At 41.2% G+C, this 17185-nt stretch overlaps 1 protein-coding gene across 4 annotated transcripts in view; it reads left to right on the top strand.

Annotated features, from left to right (window-relative positions):
* The window catches only part of Rtn3 (reticulon 3), a 58086-nt gene that overhangs the window by 33037 nt on the left and 7864 nt on the right, over window positions 1-17185 (top strand). For 3 of the 4 annotated variants that reach the window (XM_031389549.1, XM_031389553.1, XM_031389552.1), the window contains one exon: window positions 15137-15344. In XM_031389549.1, coding sequence (XP_031245409.1) covers window positions 15137-15344 — 208 coding nt within the window. Of the gene's footprint in view, window positions 1-7661; window positions 8093-15136; window positions 15345-17185 lie in introns of those variants that run through there. The other variant, XM_031389550.1, reaches the window with a different exon arrangement.

Raw genomic sequence — 17185 nt, 5'->3', positions numbered from 1 at the left:
TTTTTGGAGACAGGGTTTCTCTGTATAGTCCTGGCTGCTGGCTGTCCTGGAACTCACTCAGTAGACCAGGCTGGCCTGGAACTCAGAAATTCGCCTGCCTCTGCCTCCCAAGTGCTGGGATTAAAAGCGTGCGCCACCACCGCCTGGCTAAAACTAACTTTTTTAAAACTAGAAAAATATAATCCAGTTTGGAAAAGGGGGGGTCTCTGTAAACTAAATTCATATATTAGAATTAAATTAAGGCCAGCCTAGTCTATATATGAGTTCCAGGACAGCCAGTTACATAAATGAGACCCTGGAGAAGGGACGGCGGAGAGAGAATTTATTATAGTCACTCAACAAAGTGAAGGAAAAATGTGTGTATTGAATGAAAATAAAAAGGAATCTCAGCCTAAAAATAGAAACAGAAATTGCCTAGAGGAGACCGTAGAACCATATGACATCTGAAATTTGAAACTCACTAAGTGACCATAATAGCAAAATGGGAAAAAAAGAATCTGAATTTGATGAATAGGGAATTATACAACCTGAAATACAAGGGACGAAGAAAATTACCTTCAAAACTTCAGGAATCTGTGGGATAATCAAAAGATTGTGTAATCAAAGTCCCCCAGCAGACTAGACAAGAGCTTTTTGACGATAAAATAGTCATAGACTTCCTATCTACACGCTGGCTAAAGCTCAGTTGTCACCTACTAGGATAACTCCAAAGACAACCTTGGAACTGTCAGAGGTCTAAGACAACTCCCAGGCTGAGTGATTGGTTAGGACTTAGTGGGTTCAGAAACTGATAACCCTGTTAAAAGTTGATTACAGCAGAGCATCACACAGGAAAATACCAGGCAAGCTTTCAGCTGTCAACACACTCAATGCAGGGAAGTGTCAGATTCCTCCACAACTATGATGACAAAACACAAGAGTTGTCCTTGGTATCCAGGATGACAAGCAGTGTCCTTATAACTGCTACATGATTACTCAGACTTCAGCATCACCAAGCCAAAATAGGCATTTGCCATAAATTCTATTACCAGGCTATACTTAATCTGATCATTATGAAATAGCATAGCACTGAGGTCTCAGGCACATAAAATGTAAAAAAGAACAAAAAGAGAAAAAAAAAAACTCATCAGCCTGGTGGTGGTGATGGCGGCAGCGCACGCCTTTAGTCCCAGCACTTGAGAAGCAGAGGCAGGCGGATTTCTGAGTTCAAGGCCAGCCTGGTCTACAGAGTGAGTTCCAGGACAGCCAGGGCTACACAGAGAAACCCTGTCTGGGGGGGGGGGGGGGAACAACTCACCAAATAACCATTTAAACATCACAATTAACAAAAAAGGGGAAGGCTGGAGAGTACTCCAACCAGTGGCTTAGAGTACTTGTTACAGAAGACCAAGATTTGATTCTCAGCATCCACATTTTTTTTTTATTTAACAAACATGTAAGACATGCTAGAAACTATAGATCACTGCAAAGGAAAATGAAGGAAGAGCTATGGGAAAAAAGATGTTCTATCTGGATTTGGAAGACTGGCAATTATTACCATGTCAGTGCTGTCCAGAATGTGGGTTCAATGCAGTGTAGTCAAAGTACTAGGATTTTTCTGCCACAGAAAATTGAGAGTCCAAATGGAATAATTCTGTGGAAATACAAGGCACCCAAAGCACTCTTGGAAAAGAACAAAATTAAGAGACTTAGAATATTCACTTCAAGATATTATAAAACCCTAGTAATAAAGGCAGCGGTGATGTCGGAAGTCAAGTAGAGCACAGGGAGTATTACTACTAGCCCAGTGATTTAAGCAATGTACTTATTATCCAGATGTGAGTCTGCTGATCTTTTGTTCAAGCTCTTGCTAGGCTGAAATAAGGTCTGGTTCTAAAATTGGCGTATGTGAGGTCCGGAGTTGTAACCTCATCTGAAGTTCAGGAGCTTGTCATCTAAAACTTCTTTGGTTGCTGACAGAATTTAGGTCATGGAAGTTGTAGGATTAGATCCCCCAGTTTTGGTGCTGGTGGGTGGTAAGAGATGGTGGCAGATGGCTAGAGAGGTGGTTTAGTGGTTAACAGCATGCATTGTTCTTGCAAAGACCCAATTTCAGTCCCAGCACCTACATTGGGTAACTCTGGCTTCAGCCACTTTGTGCACATACCCACACAGAGACACACATCACATAATTAAAATTTTAAAAACCTTTTTTTAAAAGATTTAGGTCTAGGCATGGTGGCACATGCCTCTAATCCCCAGCACTTAGAGAGTCTGGGGGTAGCCTGGTCTACATAGTTAGAGGCTGTTTCAAAAAACAAACTGAAAACCTTTATGTGTGTGTCTGTGTATGATATGTACACGTGAGTGCAGATACCTCATGTAAGGCCAAGAAGGGTTCAGAACCCCTGAAGCTAGAGTTACAGACTTGTGAGCCACTGTATGTTGTAGATGTTGGGTCCAGTTCTTCCTCCCATCCCCATGTTTCCAGAAATAAGACTCAGACTCAAAATATATTTACAAATACCTTGGCCATGTAGCTAGGCTTTTCTGTGACTAGAATCATAACTTATATAACCCTTTTTTTTTTTTTTTTTTTTTTTAAGACAGAGCTTCTCTGTGTAGCCCTGGCTGTCCTGGATCTCACTCTGTAGACTAGGCTGGCCTCGAACTCAGAAATCTGCCCGCCTCTGCCTCCCAAGTGCTGGGATTAAAGGCATGTGCCACCACTGCCTGGCTAACCCAATTATTTTAACCTACATTCTGTCACAAGGCTGGTTACATGTACTCAGGTACCATATGGTCATCTCATCACATCTTCAGAGGTGTATCTCCCTGTTCTGTCCCAGAATCCTTTCTCCGAATGTTCTACCTTCTATTTCCTACCTAAGCCATAGGCCATCAGATTTATTATTGATGAGTGCCACATCCATACAGACATAGGATGTAGGTGCTAGGAACTGAACTAGTCCTCTGTAAGAGGAGTAAAAACTCGTTCATTTGTGTGTGTGTGTGTGCCACATACATGGCAGTTTTACTGATAATATCCTGAAACTGAAAACAGTAAGGGAATAAACATTCCTTGACATAGCTATGTCTCTGTATAGATCACAGGACAACTAATGGGAGTCAGTTTTCTCCTACCTTGCGGATCCCAGGGATCAAGTGATCTTATCTTCTGAGCCATCTCTCCAGCTAGACATATCTGGGTTGAATTTGTTTGTTTGTTTTGTTTTGTTTATGTTTTGGTGCTTGCATCAATATAAATCTCAGATATGCTCAGTGAGAAAAGCAGCATAAAATAATTTGTACTGTCTACGTGACTGTAGAACATCTATGTGGTTGTAGAACAAAAGAACTGGGACCGCAGTGGTTGCTTTTGAGTTGTTGACTTTTGGGTTAGTCAGCTTTCTACTACTGTAGCAGATGCCTGAAATAACTTGGAAAAGGATTGTTGGGCTCACAGTTGGCTTTGTTGCTCTTGGGCCTTTGGCATCACCCATTGTAGGGCAAATGTGCTGAAGCAAAACTGTCAGCCTTATGGTCAAATCATGAAGAAGAAACTCAGTCCCCTCAATACCCTAAGACACCCCCTACACAGACAACCCATCTTCTTTCCAAAACTGCCTCTCTGGGGATCAGCCTTTAACCAAATGAATGGGCCTTTGGGAGTAGGTGTGGAGGATCAAGATACAAACTCTATAATGAAAAAGGTGTACCTTCAGGAGTGTGGTCTTTTGTACACTTTGATTGAAATTAAATAGATATACATATGGTTCATATAACCAGTGACTATATTATGTAGTTTGCTGTAAATTTTACGTCTACAGCATTCTAGAAAAACATTCTAGAAACATTCTAGTCCTGGCTCTCAAGCTGAAGTAGATGTACTAATAACCATTGTTTATTTTGACATGCTTGTTTAAAAACTGGAGTGAGCAGAAGGATACAGTGCAACATGAGTAGATAACATCAATGTGCTTGTACTTTTGGGGGAGAGAAGTGGTTCAAGGCATGGAGGGTTTCTTTTTGTACCCTCAACTGTCCCAGAACTCACTCTGTAGACAGACTGGCCTCAAACTCACAGAGAACTCCACCTCTAGAGTGCTAGGATTAAAAGTATGTATGTGCCACCCCACCCAGCTAATATGTATGTAACTAAGTGCTACTGAACGACTCTTAAAAATAGTCCATGTTTGGGCAGTGGTGGTGCACACCTTTAATCCCAGCACTTGGGAGGCAGAGGCAGGCGGATTTCTGAGTTCGAGGCCAGCCAGGGCTGCACAGAGAAATCCTGTCTCAAAAAACAAAAAAAGATATAAAAAATACATGTTGTTTTTATGATATATATGTATGTAAGCACATTGTTTTATTTTGTGTGTTTGAGTCTTTGCCTGCACATATGTGTGTATACCATGTGCATGACTGGTGCACTTTAAAGTTAGAATTGGGTATTGGGGAACTGGAGTTAACTGACAGATGTGAGCTGCTGTATGGGTACTAGGAATTGATCCTCAGTCCTGTGCAAGAACAAGTGCTTTTAACAGCTGAACCAACTCCAGCCTATTAGCACTTTTTTTTTTAATGTAGAAGTTGGATATGATGGCATTTAGCATTTAGGAGATTGAGGCAGGGAGTAATACAGTGAATCCAGCCTTTGAGACAGAGTGAGCCCCTGTCTCAAAAACAATCAAACAAAAAAAAAATAGTGTAGGTTTGTAGCTCAGTGATAAGAGTACTCTGAGGCCCTCAGTTTCCACCCCTAGCATTGCCTGAGGGAAGGCCAGAGCCTGGGAATAAAATATAAGTGGTTGGTTAGTCTGAAATGATTTTCAGCTGTGTTATGCTTTGGGTAATAAACAGAGAGGAGTATCTGTTCATTACCCAGATGCCTACTGTCTTAGTTGAGGTTACTATTGCTGTGATAAAACACCATGACCAGAGCAATTTGGCAGGGAAAGGGTTTATTTGGCTTTCACTTCCACTACACTGTGCCTCACTGGAGGAAGTCAGGACAGGAACTCAGACAAGGCAGGAACCTGGAGTTGACGCAGAGGCCATTGAAGGCTGCTGCGTACAGCTTGTTCCCTCTCAGCCTGCTCTCTTATAGAACCCAAGACCACTAGCCCAGGGGGTGTCCCCACCACAGGGGGTCCTCTCGTATCAGTCACTAAATAAAAAAAATGCCCTAAGGCCTGGCAGTGGTGGCATACTTTAATCTCAGCGCTTGGGAAGCACAGGCAGATGAGGACAGCCAGGGCTACACAGAGAAACCCTGTTTTGAAAAACAAAACAAAAAAATAATGCCCTAAGGCTTGGCTACAGCCCTATCTTGAGGAGGCATTTTCTCAATTGAGGCTCCCTCATCTCTGATGACTCTAGCTATGTCAAGTTGACATAAAACTAGCCAATACACCACTGTTTTCAAAGGAGAGTTACTTGCTAGAGCTGCTAGAAAAATTAACACCTCACCTCAAAGGTCGGGGGTATATATATATATATGTGTACCTGAGTCAACTAACAGAGAAAGGCAGACATACTGACTACCATTTAATTCAGGCTAGCTGAGGTATCCCACTGGCAGAGGATAGAAGAGGGTAAAAACAGGACTGCACATTCAAGGCAGTTCAGTTGCTAGAGTACTTGCCTAGCATATAGGAACCCCAGGATCTGAACCCTGGTACTGCTGAAGTGGGACATGGAGGTACATGATGTAATCTCAGCACTTGGGAGGCAGAAGCTGGAGGATCAGAAATTCAAGGTTCTTCTGCTAGTTTTGAGTTTGAGGCCAGCCTTGGCTTTATGAGAACCTTTCTTTAAAATGTTTGTGTATTTAGATTTGTTAGCAGTTAGCTAGTGTTTGAGTTAGCATGGTCCAGTGGCTCTGCTCTGTATACTCTTTTCTTCTTTGTTGAGACAGACTCTCATACTGTAACTGTAGCCCAAACTGGCCTTAAATTCCTGCTCATCCTTCTGCCTCAGCTTCCCAAAGGGATGTCAGGCGTAATTGTTTACAGGGACAGGATTTCAGGTGTACTCTTCCACACCCATCTTCTATACTGTTTCTTAATTAGCAAATTCAGTAATCTGACATATGTAAAAACATACCCAGATTTAGTAGAGGAAGAAAAAAAACAAGTCTTTGTGTCTTTAGCCATTTATTATATAGCTGCATCCTTAAATAAGGGAGGTCTAAGAGTTTCAAAACTACCCTACCCTACCCTACTGCACAGCTTGGGAAGGGCTAGTCTTACACTCCTGTTGTATGTGCTTTACAAATTGGAAATTGAGGGTAAAGACAATGGGAGATTTTAATGATTGAAAAATGATTTTATTTTCTAAGAATCTAGTGAGTATTGATTTGAAAGAGGTTCCTACAAATTTCTTTGGCCTGCTGCCAGATGCTTCTGTGGACAAAGAGTATGAGCATGTTTGACAGTGAGAGCTTTTCCTGTCAGTGATCTGACACTTGGAGAAGTATGTGCTGAGTTAATGGTAAATACGTGGTAGAGAAGATGTAAGCCATATCAGCATACACAAATGTGGGGTCTGAATTTACAGATACCTAGTATCTTTTGCAACTTAAAAAGTGGTTTAATTTAATGAAAACAATGCAATTTTTTTAAATGCTGAAAACTTAACCCAATGGGGGAATGCCTTCATCATTTTCTTTTAGTAAAATATCTTTTTGAAACTGAACCATCCCCTTCACCTTTTATTTAATTTAGCAGTGCTAGTGATGGAACTTGGGACCTTAGCATGCTTATATTAGCAAGGAAGTTTTTACCCATTTACTGCAAAACCCATCTGCAAGTCTTTACCCATTGCTGTAAAACAGATCTTGGTCAGAAAATCCAGAGTTAACTTTATAAGAAAGGAAGTTAAAATCGGAAGAAGCAGGGGAAACGCTTACCCTGTCAATGAGCATTCCTCTTTATTAATAAGCAATTTCCCCTTTTGTAGTCAAAAAGCCTGTCTTTAGCCAATCAGGTAACAAAAGCCTGTGATCCCAGCACTCAGGAAGCTGAGAAAGATCATTAGTTGGTGGCCAACCTATGCTACAAATGGAAAACCCTACTCTAAACAAATCAACCAGCCAGCCTGACTTTCCCCCACCTAAATTTTATTAGATGTAGTGAGTATTAGCAGATTAAAACAAAAGACTTACGCAAAGAAAATAAAACCTTATATCGATCTTGAATTTCTCATTAAAAATCAAATTAAAGTTGGAGTTTTGTCGATTTCATTCTTTCCTTTTTCAGAATAATCATTTTCTACCCTTTAGAATGCTTGAGAGGCCGGGCAGTGGTGGCCCAAGACTTTAATCCCAGCACTTGGGAGGCAGAGGCAGGTGGATTTCTGAGTTCGGGGCTAGCCTGGTCTACAGAGTGAGTTCCAGGATAGCCAGGGCTAGACTGAGAAACCCTGTCTCGAAAATCAAAAAAAAAAAAAAAAAGAATGCTTGGGAGAAACTCCACGTGGTGGTGGCACATGCCTTTAATCCTCCGACTGGGGAAGCAGAGGCAGATAAATCTCTGAGTACCAGGACAGCCAGGGCTACACAAAGAACCGTGCTTGGGAGAGCAGGTTAAATTCTGTTGATCCTTGGGAATTTCTGAGCTTAAAATCAAACCGAACTCTTTGCCTAGATTTGGTAATAACGCATCGATAAGGAAGTCAGCAAAGGGTCACTGCTGCTCCTGACTGAATTTGTGGAACTGGCAGCTTCCTTGTTTTGAGAATGCTATTTAGGCTCCCTCTTTTGGTGTATTTTGGGTACTGCAGCAGGCATCCTTAAATCTCGCTAGCAAGAAGTAGAAAACCTTTGTTTTCAATAATAATAAAAATAAAGTGGGGACCTCAGGCCAGGCCTGGGCTCCTGGAGTTGCTCCCTAGAGCCACTGCGCTGTGCTCCTGCTGCTCGCGCGGCTCCTTTAGGCCACTGCAATAACGGCCACCTTGGCGGAGCTCTCCAGAGCAGACAGATGCGGCTGCTGGTACCTGGGCAGCATGCGATGGACGCAGCCCTTCGGGCGGCTCCGCAAGGAAGGGGGCCTGATGCAGACAGGAGGAAGCAGTGCAGGATTCAAGGGTTTTAGAGCGTGCCCTCGAGGTGAGCACCTACTCATAAGTAATGGCCTGAGAGTGAGACACACACACACACACACACAGCAGCCATAGACCACCTCCTGAGGAAGAAGCAGTTAGGAGAGGAGAGGCATTATGAGTCGATTGCTGCAAAACAGATCTTGGTCATAAAATCCGGAGTTAACTTGATAAAAAATGAAGTTAAAATTGGAAGATGCAGCTGGGTGCTGCCTAGCGCCGAGCAGCCAGGACAACAAAGTACAGAAAGCACTTGAGGCAGGAAAGGTGCAGCTGTGGCATGATGTCCTACTGATAGGTCTGTAGGGAGACCTGTCCTACTGTAGGGAGACCTAAAGTTAATGACCAGAAGACGAGTATGGATCTTGCCAGATACACAGTATTGATATAAAGTACCAAAAGCAACTGTGATTTAACGACCAAAACTAAGTTAGCTTATAATATCCTTAGATGGGACCAGAAGATGAAGGAGTAAATGCATAGGATGCTTCTCATGAGTCAACCTTTCAAAACAGGAAGACATTCCCTAGGCAGCACTTACAACACTGAGCCAGGTGATGATCCCTATAAGCAAGAGAGGGGAAAGACTTTGTAGGGCAGAGATGGATGACAGTGGTGACTCTGAGTGTTGCAGGCTTGTGAATCCTGTCTTAGAACTGTTCTAGTATCAGTCTAAAACAGATCAACAGATTGGACAGAATAAAATTTTGTGATCCTGCTTAGCAGTTCTGACCTAGTGTTAGAAAATGGACTAGAGGGGGGCTGGAGAGATGGCTCAGTGATTAAGAGCACTGACTGCTCTTCCGAAGGTCCTGAGTTAAATTCCCAGCAACCACATGGTGGCTCACAACCATCTGTAATGGGATCTGATGCCCTCTTCTGGTGTGTCTGAAGACAGCTACAATGTACTTATATATAACAACAAATAAAAATCTTTGGGCTGGAGTGAGCAGAGGTCCTGAATTCAATTCCCAGCAACCACATGATGGTTCACAACCATATGTACAGCTACAGTGTACTCATATACATAAAATAAATCTTTTTTTAAATATATATATTTAAATATATAAATTTAAAAAAAATGAACTAGAATGCATTAGTGATAAATGCTGAGATTCTCCCCCCCTCCCCCAGCTTTTTCGAGACAGGGTATCTCTGTGTAGCCCTGGTTGTCTTGGAACTCACTCTGTAGACCAGGCTCAGACTGGCCTTGAACTCAGAAATCCACCTGCCTCTGCCTCCCAAGTGCTGGGATTAAAGGTGTGCGCCACCACTGCCCGGCAACGCTGAGCCTTTTAAAGAGGAGCAGGCATCATGTTGTAAATGCTTGTTTTACAAGGAGTGAGGATGATGGAACACAGCTGATGACTTCAGAATAAGTACAGATTTCACCATCTGCCTTCTGCTTTTCAAGACCAATTTTGTCCTTTAAATTTATTTTAACCTTTTATAGTATTCTTACCATTGTTGGTTTTTGCATTTTAAGTCTTGGCTAATTTTACTTAGTCTAACCAAACCTGTTTTACTATGTAACTGAAAAAAAATTTTTTTAAGGATTATTTATTTACTTTATTTATTTGAGTACACTGTAGCTGCCCTTGAAAATCTTTTTAAAAGCATTTTTGCTGCGGTGCAGTGGTGGCACATGCCTTTAATCCCAACACTTAGGAGGCAGAGACAAGCAGATTTGTGTGTTCAAGGCCAGCGTGGTCTACAGAGTGAGTTCCAAGACAGCCATGGCTACACAGAGAAATTCCGTTTCAAAAAACCAAAAAAAAAGTTTTTTTGCTAATTCTCAGCAGCTATAAAGAGGGCTGAGTGAGAATGATCAGATATGGTTAGGATACTGTTTTCCCCACTTTCGACCTTCATTTTTGATGACTTCTTTGAATTTTGTTGTCTGATACTAAGCACAGTTAACTTGAGAAGACCCTAAGAAATGCAGGGTATGGTTTCTTTCCACATCAATCACAAATGCATATCCTAATATGATTGTTGACACATTCTGAACAGAGATACTATAAAAAAACAAACTACTCTACATGTTATAGTGATATTAAAAATAATGTATAATTATATATTTAGATATTTCAGTTTTATATGCCACTATATTGACTTTATATTGGTCTCTTGAGGTTTTTTCCTATTTTAAAATTCTGTATAAATGATCTTTGAAAGATTTTACACAACATGTAAATGTGGATGATTGAAGAAAATGTAAATGGTAGTATTTAAAAGTAAAAATCCTTTTGGTATGAAAGATTCCATTGGCTCTATTACTCTTTGATTTAATGGCATGGAACTAGTATACCAGTATATATAATTTGTGGTAAGCAGCTTTTTCCTAAATTTATGAAGCAACATGTGAGGTGGAGGAATACCATTGAGATGGCTCAGAAGGAAAGGCACCTGCTGCCAAGCCTGACCTGAGTTCATGGCCAGAACCTATATGGTTTAAGGAGAACACTGTTATTGTGTCAGACTGGGGCTCCAAACACTCAACAGAGATCAAAATGAGCAAGGCAAGAATTTTCAGTAATGGCCAGGTCACCTGCTCTCCTTGGGATCAGAAGTGAACATGTGACCCCCAGCTACAGTGGGGACATTCTTATATAGGAATTTCATGACCTTTGCAAGCAAATAAAGCTTAATAGAAGCAGAACTTCTGGAATTTTTTGGACTAGCATTTAGCATAAGCACACTGTTACATTTTTAACATCATTATAGGTTGCCAGTTTCAAAAAGCCTTGTTTTTCAAGTCAGGTTGACCTGGTTGTCAGAAGTTATTTGTGGTCTGTTGGTTTGAAAAACACTCTGCACAATAGGAACATAAATCTCATTTTACCTGAGAAATACAAATACCAAGACTTGTAAACAAGTCGGGAAGCTGAACAGCAGGGAAACTAGGGGTCCTGTTATTATTTAACCCATATAAAATCAGTAGTGAAGGCAGAAATTGGGGAATCAGCTTCTAGTAAGCATGAACCCTTGAAAGTGTTTGGTAGTATACACACAGGCACGCTCACAGATGCTCACCCGTACATGCATCACACACACATTAAATAAACAAATGTTAGATTTAACAAAACAAGACAGGAATATAAAGTGCTCCCCCATTGCCCCTGGATTTGGCAGAGGGTGAGCATGGTTTCTGTAAGCACACTTACCTGGGCTCTCCTCAGCATGCTTTCTTCTTTGTCTTGCAGCAGCAACAGGGCAATGTCCTGAAAAGAGAAGTTCAGATAGAAAGAGGAACTCAAGGCCCCTGCTGTGCTGAAGTAGCATGCACAGTACTGGAATTACAGTGAGATCTAGGTTTTGTCGTTGTTTTCATCTCAGAGTTCATTATGATACTTTAGCATGTGAATATACATGACATCACACTGTTGTGTACATCTCAATATAACTGAAGCTACAGCTTCATCATTGGAAATCACTGAAAGATGTTGTCTGACCCTATTTTGTGTGGTTTTTGGGTTTTTGGGGGGGGGGTGGTTGGTTGGTTGTTTTTTGTTTTTTTTTTTTGTTTTTGTTTTTGTTTTTTTTTCAGTTTTTCGAGACAAGGTTTCTCCGTATACCCTGGCTGTCCTGGAACTCACTCTGTAGACCAGGCTGGTCATGAACTCAAGAGATCTGCCTGCCTCTGTCTCCCAAGTACTGGGATTAATAATGTATGCCACCACACTTGGCTCTACATATATATATATTTAAAGAAATTTAAAGAATTTAGCTGAAAGCTCCTTTCTAACCCCAGTCTTAATTATGTATTCTATTAGCAACAATGCAAAAAAGACAAGTCTTTGTTGCTCTCTGTAATAAGCTTTTGTTATCAGTTTTCCATTGTAGCTGTGTCCTGACCAGCAGTGAATGAGTAATGACAGCATTAAGCTCTGACTGCCTGCTCAGCAGTGCCTGGTGCTTCCACACTCACCCAGACAGTCCTGCACATCCCTGTAAGGTCCTTACTATGTCTTTCAGTGAGAATCCAGCATATACAAGTTCTGCATCCTGTCCCAGTCGCCCCGCTGTCAGTGGCAAAGGTTGCAAACCCAAACTCAAGAATCTATTTGTACATTATCAGCTAAAAGAGTAGGCATATGATGGATTCTGTTGTGAGATTTTACACGTGTATGTAATATATTTTGATCAGATTCGTACTCTATTAGTCCCTCTTGTCTCCCTTTCCATTCATTGAAAGAGATATCCTTAGTGACACAGGTTTTGTAATCACATCTATGCAAGAAGCTGAGTTAGCTGGATAGTCAGAAGCTCAAGGCCAACCTCAAAATTAAAAAGTGAAAAAAGTGGGAAGAGGAACACAGCCCTCCCTAGCACCACATATATTCCAGGCAATTTAGTGTGCACATCTAATCTCAGCTGGCTTAAGAAGTGGAGATAACCTTGAACTACTGACTCTCCTGCCTCCAACCCCTCAGAGTCTGGGATTGTAACTGTACACCACCACACCTAGCTGATTTGTTGTTTTAAAAGCTGTACTGGCAGTGGGAACAGATGAATTCTCCTCTGCTCCCCCCGCCCAAAGAATTATGGAAACAAAACTACTGTGGTTTCTTGCTAGTTTGAACACCCATTCTACAGGCTTCACATTAAACTTTGACAGCTGCCCTTTTTCCGTTTGTTACATTTTTCTCCTAACTCTAAGAGAATCAGAGAGGTAAAAGTTTCCAAATACTCTTTGCCAGCCCCAACTCAACTCCCTTTTTTTTTTTTTTTTTTTTTTTTTTTTTTTTTTTTTTTTTTTTTTTTTTTTTTTTTTTTTTTTTTTTTTTTTTTTTTTTTTTTTTTTTTTGGTGTTCTGTACTGAATATGCTTGGCATATTTTCATGTTGAGGAGCAGTATGAAGGAAAGTTGTGGTCACACTGGCTCTGGGCTATAAGGTTGGCCTGTCGCAGATTTGAAGAGCCTAGTATAGTAATCAGGTGGTTGTGCTCCTAGAAGAAGCAAAGCTGTAAAGTCATACAGAGTGATGGGATACAGAGTGTAGGGCAGGAAGTTGAATGAGGCCAAGACTTGAATGAGGCAAAGCTACAAGCTGTGAAGTTTGAGGTGTAAGACAATATTATTGTCCTTTATATGCCATTCCCTAATGCCCTTTTTCTGGCCTAGGCCCCAAATTCCACTGGTTGAGCCTAGGGCCTTTCTGTACTGTTATGCAGTTTATATTGTGCATGCCTCTAGGGGGCACTAGTCACATGTGAATTGTATGTCTGGCTATCTTGTATAACAACTTCCAGCAGGTGGCAGTGAAGTCCATGAGAACACAGTGGCCTTTTTCAACTTGCGCAAATGTAGAAATGTATTTATTTTCTTTCTCTGTAAAAACTTCTAAATTTATTAATTTTACTTAGATAAGTGTTTGCCTATAAGTATGAATTTATGTGTATACCATGTGTGTCCCTGGTGCCTATGGAGGCCAAGAGAGGTCTGTTACTCCCTTGGAACTGGAGTTACAGACAGTCTGTGGATCCTGGGAACTAAGGAACTACTGAGCAATCTCTCCAGTCCCCTGTTGTTTACACTGGTAGTTTTTTGTTTATTTTTTATTTTTTTAATAACATTTCTTTTTTTTAAAAGATTTATTTGTTTATTATATGTAAGTACACTGTAGCTGTCTTCAGATGCACCAGAAGAGGGCGTCAGATCTCATTTGGGTGGTTGTGAGCCACCATGTGGTTGCTGGGATTTGAACTCATGACCTTCTGAAAAGCAGTTGGTGCTCTTCCCCGCTGAGCCATCTTGCCAGCCCTATTTGTTTATTTTTTAAAGATTTATTTTATGTATATGAGTAGATTGTCACTGTCAGACACCTCAAAAGACGGCATTGGATCCCATTACAGATGGTTGTGAGCCACCATGTGGTTGCTGGGAATTGAACTCAGGACCCAGGAAGAGCAGCTAGTGCTCTTAACCACTGAGCCATCTCTAGCCCTACACTGGTAGCTTTTAAGCAGATAGATTAGGGGCTGGTGAGATGGCTCAGCGGGGAAGAGCACTGGCTTCTCTTTGGAAGGTCATGAGTTCAAATCCCAGCAACCACATGGTGGCTTACAACCATCCATAATGAGATCTGACGCCCTCTTCTGGGGTGTCTGAAGACAGCTACAGTGTACTTACATATAATAAATAAATAAATCTTTAAAAAAAAAAAAAAGAATATAGATTAGTTATTTTGTAGAATATTTCTCCAGGTGAGTTTGTCTAGTTATTTTTCTCTTTTTAGAAAAGGTACATGTTTGGGGCTAGAATTCCATAGAAGCAGTATTGTATCCTTCTCATATTTGTCATATCCAGGGACACATATCATCAGTTTGTTTAATTGGTTGGTGACATGAAACCTTTCTGCATTCTCTATTGAAACTACACTTTTAGGTATGTGAACTTGACATAGGTATGTGCCTGAACTCTAGACTGTATGAATTACCCTGCTTAGAACTGGCCCTTTTAGGTCAGTCTCCTCCTGTTCGGTTTTCCTATATAGTCTCAGTTCAATCATGTGCACCTGAGTGGCATCCTGTTTTCTCCCTGATTTGCAAAACCACTACTTGGAACTTAGTTTCCAATCAGGAATCTTGAAACTTCTCCTTCCTAGTAAATCATGTAAGTTTGTTGCATGTAGAAATAAAGTACTCTACCTGCATTGGGCTTGAAACAGCTTTAGGGAGATGGTGCCATTTTCTTCACTTTACAATGGAGAATGGCTTAGAAAGATGAAAAGTAACACAGGTAGAAATGACCAAGACTCAGACTCTCGTCTGTCCAACTCTAGAGGCCTTGTCCATTTTTATAAGGCCAGATTGGGCAATTTAGCAAGATCCTGTCTTTAGAATAAAAACAGTAAATATATGTCACAGGCCTACAATCCCAGCTCATAGGAAATCAGGTTGGGCTACAAAAAAAATAACCCATAATAACAAAACCAAAAATAAAGAGGTGCTAGGATACTAGGGGGATCAATGGCTCCGTCAGTAAAGCACAGCACAGCCAGGGTGATCCAGGGTTCTCTAACTTCTATTCCCTCTCTCTTGGCAGTGCACGATCTGATTTTCTGGCGAGATGTGAAGAAGACTGGGTTTGTCTTTGGCACCACACTGATCATGCTGCTGTCTCTGGCAGCTTTCAGTGTTATCAGTGTGGTCTCTTACCTCATCCTGGCTCTTCTCTCTGTCACCATCAGCTTCAGAGTCTATAAGTCTGTCATTCAAGCTGTGCAGAAGTCAGAAGAAGGACATCCATTCAAGTAAGTTTGCTGAGATTGCACATATCTGAAGTGCTAACTTGTCTCTTACAGCTGATAGGTGGCAGAAGCAGTCCCTAAATACCTTGCTGTCACCCTAAGAAGTAATCATGTTAGTATCTGAACTTTTATCTGACTAGAGGTTCACACTTAAAGCTAAAGAGGGCTATAATCCAGAGTAGGGCAAAGAGTAGCTTGCCCAGGGCAGCCCTCAGTCAGCCACTGTGTCCATGTTTCAGCCCTATATAGTAACAGCTAGACACAGCTTTGAACTCTGAGTTCTAGAACCAGGTTTATTCTGTTTATTCCAAGTTTTATTTCTGATTTTCTTTAGCTCTAGTGCAGTTTCCCTGGGTCTGGGGGCAGTTATTTTTAGCCTTTAAAATATTATTTATATATATGGCTGTTTTGCCTGTATGTATGTCTGTACAACATATGTGAGTGGTGCTCTTGCAGGCCAAAAGAGTGCATCTGGTCCCCCGGAACTAGGGTACAGATTATGAGCTGCCCTGTGGTTGCTGGAAATTGAACTCAGATCTTCTTGAAGAGCAACTGATGGTCTTAACTACTTAGCTATCTCTCTAGCCATAATCTGGAGGCAAATTTTAATACCTTTCTGGTTGTGCTGTGATTTTAACAAATGCTTCCTCATGTTTGTGCCCTGTTGAAATTCTTTGCCCATAAAAATTTGAGCCTGTTTTTAAAAATCCTTTGTCTCAGAGAAAGAGCCCCTGCTGTGACCTCTCTAGAATAGCCACTAGCTCCCTGTTAGAGCTTGTACTTTCTGTTAGTAGAAATAGAGGGGATAACTTAAGTTAAATGTGCCCTTAAAATTACATTGTGAATTAATATAGTAGTTGTTGACTAAGTGAATATATTTTTACATGCTCAGATATTTTAATAATGGTCCCTCTTCTGTGTCATTTCTATGAATTTATAAAATGTTTTTGCTAAATCATATTAATCCCAACATCTAGTGTTTTTTGTTTGTTTTGTTTTGTTTTGTTTTGTTGGGACTGCGTCTCAGTGTGTCTCCCTATCTGACCTAGAACTCACTATGTTGATAAGGCTGGCCTCAAACTCAGAGACACACCTGCCTCTGCTTCCATGTCTGGAAACATCTGACATTTAAAATCTTTATATTTATAAACAGGAAGATGAACACACGCCTCTTAGTCTTGTGCTTTCCCAAGAGTTTGAGCTCCTCAAGATGTCTTCAAACCTGATAAACAGAAGACAATCAGTAGCTACTGTGTGAATGAGCAGGTTATGAGCACAGGGTTACTCCTCAGAACAAGAATGCCAGGCATGGTAACACATGCTATAATCGCAGCATTTGTGCGGCCAAGGCAAGCAGAGCTCTTTAAATTCAGGCCATCCTTATTTATACAGTAAGTTCTAGGGGCTATGTAGTTGAGACCCTTTGCCTGCCTGTACCCCTCTTTTTTTTTTTTAAATCTAACCTCTGAAAACACAGTGTGTTGTGTAGTTTGCAGCCCTAAAATATTCATGATCTACCCCTCCTCAGTCTTTCCTTTGCTTTTCTTTTGTTTGTTTTGTTTGTTTGTTTTGTTTGTTTGTTTGTTTGTTCGAGACAGGATTTCTCTGTGTAGCCCTGGCTGTCCTGGAACTCACTCTGTAGACTAGGCTGGCCTGGAACTCAGAGATCCACCTGCCTCTGCCTCCCAAGTGCTGGGATTAAAGGCGTGGGCCACCACTGCCCGGCTTTCTCTTTGCTTTTCTAAACTGTGTCCCTGCCCCAGCTTAGGGATTGAGCCCAGGACCTTACACATGCAAGGAAAGTGCTCTACCATTTAGCTATAGTCCCAGCCCTTCTTTTTTTT

The sequence above is a fragment of the Mastomys coucha genome, unplaced genomic scaffold (genome assembly GCF_008632895.1).
Source record: "Mastomys coucha isolate ucsf_1 unplaced genomic scaffold, UCSF_Mcou_1 pScaffold21, whole genome shotgun sequence".
Taxonomy (NCBI): Eukaryota; Metazoa; Chordata; class Mammalia; order Rodentia; family Muridae; genus Mastomys; species Mastomys coucha.
This window is presented reverse-complemented; position numbering and strand designations above follow the sequence as displayed.